The sequence below is a fragment of the Zalophus californianus genome, chromosome 2 (genome assembly GCF_009762305.2).
Source record: "Zalophus californianus isolate mZalCal1 chromosome 2, mZalCal1.pri.v2, whole genome shotgun sequence".
Taxonomy (NCBI): Eukaryota; Metazoa; Chordata; class Mammalia; order Carnivora; family Otariidae; genus Zalophus; species Zalophus californianus.
In genome coordinates this window covers 178,345,614-178,353,114 of record NC_045596.1, presented here as the reverse complement: position 1 = coordinate 178,353,114, position 7,501 = coordinate 178,345,614, and the positions used below count along the sequence as shown (strand labels likewise).

At 40.3% G+C, this 7,501-nt stretch overlaps 1 protein-coding gene across 1 annotated transcript; it reads right to left on the bottom strand.

Moving 5' to 3' along the window:
* Window positions 1-4,551: 4,551 nt before the first annotated feature.
* C2H8orf48 (chromosome 2 C8orf48 homolog) lies at window positions 4,552-7,011 on the bottom strand. Its single transcript, XM_027597783.2, has one exon. The coding sequence runs from the start codon at window positions 6,822-6,824 to the stop codon at window positions 5,937-5,939; it is 888 nt and encodes a 295-aa protein (XP_027453584.1). The 5' UTR covers window positions 6,825-7,011; the 3' UTR covers window positions 4,552-5,936.
* Between the last annotated feature and the right edge of the window lie 490 nt (window positions 7,012-7,501).

Sequence of the window (7,501 nt, the reverse complement as noted above, 5' to 3'; positions counted from 1 at the left end):
AAAAGTGCTCAACATTGCTCGGCACCAGGGAAATCGAAATCAAAACCTCAATGAGATACCACCTCACACCAGGCAGAATGGCTAAAATTAACAAGTCAGGAAACGGCAGATGTTGGCAGGGATGCGGAGAAAGGGGAACCCTCCTACACTGTTGGTAGGAATGCAAGCTGGTGCAACCACTCTGGAAAACAGTATGGAGGTTCCTCAAAAAGTTGAAAATAGAGCTACCTTTCGATCCAGCAATTGCCCTACTGGGTATTTACCCCAAAGATACAAATGTAGGGATCCGAAGGGGAATGTGCACCCCGATGTTTATAGCAGCAATGTCCACAATAGCCAAACTGTGGAAAGAGCCAAGATGTCCATCGACAGAGGAATGGATAAAGAAGATGTGATACACACACACACACAAACACACACACACACACACACACACACAATGGAATATTATGCAGCCATCAAAAGGAATGAGATCTTGCCATTTGCAATGACATGGATGGAACTGGAGGGTGTTTTGCTCAGCGAAATAAGTCAGAGAAAGACATGTGTCATATGACCTCACTGATATGAGGAATTCTTAATCTCACAAAACAAACTGAAGTTTGCTGGTGGGGTGGGAGGGATGGGGTGGCTGGGTAATAGACACTGGGGAGGGTATGTGCTATGGTGAGCACTGTGAATTGTGCAAGACTGTTGAATCACAGATTGTACCTCTGAAACAAATAATGCAATATATGTTAAAAAAAATAAAAAAAGAAGAAGATAGCAGGAGGGGAAGAATGAAGGAGGGTAAATCAGAGGGGGAGACGAACCATGAGAGATGATGGACTCTGAAAAACTGAGGGTTCTAGAGGGGAGGGGGGTGGGGTGATGGGTTAGCCTGGTGATGGGTATTAAAGAGGGCACGTTCTGCGTGGAGCACTGGGTGTTATGCACAAACAATGAATCATGGAACACTACATCACAGACTAATGATGTAATGTATGGTGATTAACATAACAATAAAAAAATTTAAAGAAAAAAAAGAATCCCTTTAAAAATGTCAGAGCAAATAAGTGAAATCAAGCAAACTTTCAGGATAGAAAATCAACATGCAAAAATCAGTTGTACTTTTATGCACCAGCATTGGACATCCAAAAAGAAACTGGATTGGGGAAAAAAATTCATTTACACTAGCAAACAAGGGAATAAAATACAGTACTTGGGAATGAATTAAACAAAGGAAGCACATAACTTATATACTGAAAACTATAAAACACTGCTGAGAGAAATTTAAAACACTAATGAAAAGTCATCTTGCGCATGGATTGGAAGACTTAATATAGTTAAGATGACACTACTCTCAAAGCAATTTACACATTCAGTGCAATCCCTATCAAAATTCCAATAACGCTTATGACAGAAATGGAAAAACCCCATCCTAAAATTTATATGGAATCTTAAGAGACACTGAATAGCCAAAACAGTTTTTTTTTAAAGTTTTATTTATTTGTCAGAGAGAGTGAGAGAGAGGGACAAGCCGGGGGGGGGGAGGGACAAGAGAGGGCGACAAGCTCCACAAGCGGGGGAGGGGGGCAGTGGCAGGCAGAGGGAGAAGCAGACTACCCACTGAGCAAGGGGCCCGATGGATGCGGGACTCAATCCCAGGACCCTGGGATCATGACTGAGCGAAAGGCAGATGCTTAACCAACTGAGCCACCCAGGAATCCCACCACAACAGTCTTGAAAAAATAACAGAGATGAAGATTTCACACTTACTCATTTTAGAACTAACTACAAAGCACAGTGATGAAACATTGTGGCACCAACATAAGGGTAGACACATATATAGATCGATGGGATAGATCTTAGTGTCTAGAAATAAAAGCTCACAGTTATGGTGAACTGATTTTTGACAAGGGTGCCAAGATTTTTAATGGGGAAGAGCAGTCTCTTCAGTAATTGTGCTGGAAACTGGATTTCCACATGCGAAAGAATGAAGACTTATTTCACACCATAAATTAAAAAAAATAATTCAAAATGGATTAAAAACCTAAACATAAGACCTAAGGCCATAGAACACTTGGAAGAAAACAGAAAGACAAATCTACATGACCTTAGACTTGGCAATGGCTTTTTAAATATGACACCAAAAGCATAGACAACAAAAGAAAAAATAGACAAATCGGACTTCATTAAAATTAAAAACTTTTATGCACCAAAGAACACTATCAAGAGACTGAAAAGGCAGCCCACAGAAGAGGAGAAAGTATTTGCAACTCATATATCTGATAAGGTTTTTTTTTTTAAGATTTTATTTATTTGACAGAGAGAGAGAGAGACAACAAGAGAGGGAACACAGGCAGGGGGAGTGGGAGAGGGAGAAGCAGGCTTCCCACTGAGCAGGGAGCCCGATGCGGGGCTCAATCCCAGGACCCCGGGATCATGACCTGAGCAGAAGGCAGACGCTTAATGACTGAGCCATTCAGGCGCCCCAGATAAGGGTTTCATATCCAAAATATATAAATGACTCTTGCAAGTCAACAAAATAGTCAAAACAACCCAATTTATAAAACAGGTAAAGGTCTTTGAATACACATTGCTCCCAAGATGACACACATATGGCCAAGAAGCATATGAAAATATAGTCCACCTCAGTAGGCAAATGCAAATCCAGAGCAAAATGAGATACCATTTCATACCTACTTGGATGGTTATAATTTTAAAAAAATGGAAAATAACAAGTGTTGGCAAAGACACAGGAAAACTGGGACCTTTGTGCTTTGCTGGTAGAAATGTAAACTGCTAGAACTGCTGGAAGTTCTTTGAAATGGAAGTTCTTCAAAAAGTTAAACATAGAATTACCATGTGACCCGGCAATTCTACTTTTAGGTATGGATCCCAAAGAATTAAAAACAGGTGTTCAGATATTTGTATGCCAATATTCATAGCAGCATTATTCACAATAACCCAAAGTGGAAACAACCCAAGTGTCCATCAGTTGATGAATGAATAAATATACATCTAATGTACATGCATACAATGGTATAGTATTCAGCCTTAAAATGGAATGAAATTCTAATACATGCTACAATAAGAAAGAAACTAAAACAATGTGCAGTAAATAAGCCAGACACAGAAAAACAAATGTTATGATTCCACTTGTATGAAATATCTAAATAAGCAAATTCATAGACACAGAAAGTACATTAAAGCTTACCAGGGACTGGGAGGGGGAGAAAAAGGGGTGGGGTGGTTATTGCTTCATGGATCTGGAGATTCTTTTTGGGGTGATGAGAAATTTTTGTACAACATTGTTAATGTAAATAATACCAGTGAATCGTACAATTAGCCATGGCTAAATAGCTAATTTTATATACACATACATATTATCACAGAGGGGGAAAAAACCAACGTACAGAAGAGAGTGCATCATAAATTATCTTTGGTGTTTATAACTGTATAAACACTGGAAAGACATAAGAAACTAGCATAAGTGGCTACTTAGAGTTAACATGAATATTCAGTTCATACACACTAATTAGTTTGTACTGGCTAAAATGTAGGAATACTCTGTCCTGATTGGTAAGTGGCCACCCCCCAATTCCCTGAATTTCTTCTACCTCCACTCTCATCCTGGGATACCTGATTGTCTCATGATCCAGCAAGAATTAACTCTGGCACGCAGGGCTCTAGCAAGCCAGCATAGAATGAAGTGGGATGGAAACAGGGTGGCAGGAAAACTGCACACTCAGCCTTTTGACATCCTTTTGATTGTTTGAATCATGTAAGTGTATTACCTATTTACTATAATAAAATATAAAAAATAAAAAAAAGAGTATGCCAGCTATAAAAGGCAATTAAGAGAATCTGAGCAACACAAAGGCATACTCGTAAACCATAGTAGAACAAAGAACAAGAGAGCTCAGGGAAGTGCACGTTTTGTGGAAAGGCTTAAATATGGGGGGGGGGGGTGGATAGGCACAGAGGATGAGATTAGACAGGTAAACATGGGCCAGATATGAAGGAACATTTATGTGGTATTAATTAATTCGAGCTATTTCTATTGCCCGGATAAATCATTATAATCAAGGGAATAACCTGAACAGGTCTGTGTGTTAGAAACATAGTTCTGACAATTGTGTAGGTAATGGAGTGAAGAGGAGAGAAGCCAGGAGTGAGAGGGCTGAGATGATGAGGAAAGTGGTAACGAGATGGAAATAAGAAGTCACGGTCAGAAGATACTCAAGAAGAATGATCCAATGGTCTTGCTGAAAAAGTTAGCTCGGGGGTTGTTAATAAAAAAGAGCAGGAATAAATAATGACTCTAAGATTTCCAGCTTAGTTTACAAAGGGGGTGGATTATGACCTTTAAAGGGGAATTCTAAATGGGAAATTATTCAGAATTTTGATTATGTGAAATGTGAATATATTGAGATGGCAAAGATGAAGCATGACATAATGTGGATTTCAAATAAAAAGTTACTATGAAAATGGTAATGTTTTCCATTTTATTTAGGAATGACTAAGAGGAAATATGCTAAGTTCTACAGGACAAAACAGTATCTTTGTACATAAATGAAGGTCTAAACTTAAAGAGTATTATTGGAATATGATACAAAAACTATTTTGTGCTGTTTTTTACAAATTTATTTTTGACCGTGATAGCTTAGGTGTTAGACATGTAGAAAAATGACCTCCAGATGCTGTCACTAATTCTAAGGATTTATATGTTTATAGAGAAATAACAGATATGATTTCTCAGAATGCCATCTAAAACTTTTCCCAATAAATGTACTTTCAAAATACCATGGCATTCTCTAGGTATTCTCTAGTGTCTCTATTGTTTCATCAGATGAACAAGAAGAGTTTCATAAAATCTTTATGAACAAAATGACTTTTTAGAGCACTCTCTGCAAGCATTCTTCCCTCAATTCTGTATCTATCTCCAGCTACCCCCTTTCTCCCCACAGAGCTAAAGTTCTAAGAGTAGTGTGTATTCACAGTCTTCATCTTCTTACCTTACATTTATTCCTCAATCTACTTTGTCTCGCCAATACCCATAAGGGAAGTGGCTGTTGCTAAGGTCAACAGAGTCCAACACATAACTAAATTATCTCACAGGAACGTTCTGTTGCATTAGCATACTTAGCCCATCCTTTTTGGAATGTTCTCTTTCTTTGATCTCTGTAACACTACACATTTCTGGCTTCCTTTATGCTTCTATGATCATTCTCAACTTCCTTTGCTGGCTTATTCTCTTCCACCCAGCCATTAGTTGCTGAATTTCTCAGGAGTTGCTCATAGCCCCTCCTCTCTCACTCCACTCTCTTCTTGAAAAGTTTACCATATCTTTGACTTCAATTTCCAACTATAGGTCAGTGATTCCACCCCACGCTTTATTTCAAATCTCTAGGTATGACCTTTACTCTAGACTGCAAGCACAAATAACCAGACATTTCCCAACCTCTCAATGTAAATGTCTTAAATATACCTTAAACTAACCATGTTCAAATAATCACACTCTTAATCACTACCATCAAAAAAGATCTTTTTCCAATGTTCCTTTTAATGATATCTTTCATCCAAGTGCACAAGGCAGAAACTTAGTAACATTTTTAACGTTTACCTTTTACTAAATCCCATGTCCATTTCTTCACCAAAGACTGTTAATTATTACCTCCTAAGTATCTCTTATATCTCTGTACTTCTTTCTATCTGTATTGTCAAACCCTAGTCTAAACCACCAACATCCCTCTCCTGGATTTTTGTAAACATTTTGTAGTATAGCAACTACAGCGTTGCCCTCTATAATCTGAAAAAAAAAAAAAAGTACTGGATGGAGAGATTTTAGTCCACGTATCTGTGAAGGAAGCAAAGTTAAGTCTTAAATTGGTTTCCTAAGGGCCTGTAAAAATGATGATTATTCAAATACACAACAGAAACATTTATCCACATTACACATTATCATTGGTAAACTCTATCTCCTGTTTGGATAGAGTAGGTGGCTTGGTCAAGTAGTAGAGAAAAGGTGAGTGACAAGCGCTTTTTTCATTCTGCCACATCTGCTCTGCATCTGACCTTTCAAAACCATAGTATCTGATCTGACTTTTCTCATTCAGTCTTTTCCAGATTATTCTGGGGTCATCTGAAAGCCTGGGAAAACCCTCCTGATGTGCATCTCCAATAAGGGTAAGAAAGTCTTTGGTGTAAAGGTGTTTGTCTATCTTCTCTTGGAGTAGAAATGACTCCAGTAAAGTCTTCTTCTGTCGCAGAAAGGCAGACTGGGCCAGTTCTGCTCTTTTTCTGTTGCAATGGGGACACCAAGAAGAAATGTGTTGCTTAGCTGTCGCCACCTGTTTTGGTATTGTCCTCATGTTTTTTAGGTAGATTCTGTTCAGAAGTTCATCAGGGACGGTACAGTTTAAGGTATCTTTCTCCGAAGCCTCTGCATCCAATCTAAGCTGTGGCTTTTGGTGTCTGCTCCTCTTTTTCTCCTTAGAGTTTGCTTTGCGATGGATCAGGTTTATCTTAACAGCACAAAAAGACTGCAGAGCATTCAGTTCTTCATCAGATACCTGAGTGGTTTCTGTTCGAAGTTTAGTGTCTGATTGGTATTGTCCAGAGTTAGTTTCTTTGCCCTTGTGATAGTTGATCCATTTTCTACTGAACTTGTTTTCATTATTTTGGTAGTCTGAAAGCTCAGATTGTTTGTCTCGATACTCCAAGTGCATAGTCCTTCCATTCCCAGAGGCATGGGACCAGGGCGGCAGTCCTCCAGAGGAGCTGAAAGAACTGGAACTCTGTCCCTCATCAGTCAGCGTCTCGTCAGAAAGGTCTGCCATAGCCCTGATGTCCGTTTGGGCCAGTTCCCCTTGCTCTTGTCAATCCCCAGGCTTCCAGGCGAATGGCTATCACTTTGCATCAGACTTGGCTCCTCATCTGCTCTGCCCTGATTAAGACAGGTTCAGGAACTGGTCCCGCCGGAGTCCACAGGGGTCGGTCCCGGAGCAGGCAGCTCAGCAAGGATCCTCTTCCGGGCTACGCCTTCCCGGCTGCCTTGGCAACGAGGGCGGTCATGCGCAGTGGGTGTCAGCGCCGAGCTCCTCCTCTTTCCCCGCCCTCTCCAGCTCAGACTGCCTGAGCAGGCGCGGATTACGCTGGGCTTGCAAAAGCGGAGGTTCCGTTTGCTCTGTAGCGACTCTTCCTTGGTGCTGTTTTAAGTACAAAATCTATCAATCCTTGAGAGAAGCTAGCAAACTGTTTTTCCTCAGGGGTCTTACAAGTGTACGTGTGTGAGGCTAGTGGGCATAGGCAGGTTCTAATTCGAGAATGTATGCCCCGCCCCTCCCCCCAAAAAAGCTGGCCAAAAAGCGCAGGCAAAAACACATCTGCAGATCGTATAGCCAGACCACCTATTTGTAGACCATGTCTTAGAATAAATATCGAACGACTGAAACCATCCCACAAGACTCCTCCCAGCACATCTTGCACAACTTTCTGTGCTCCAGGACTGGGACGA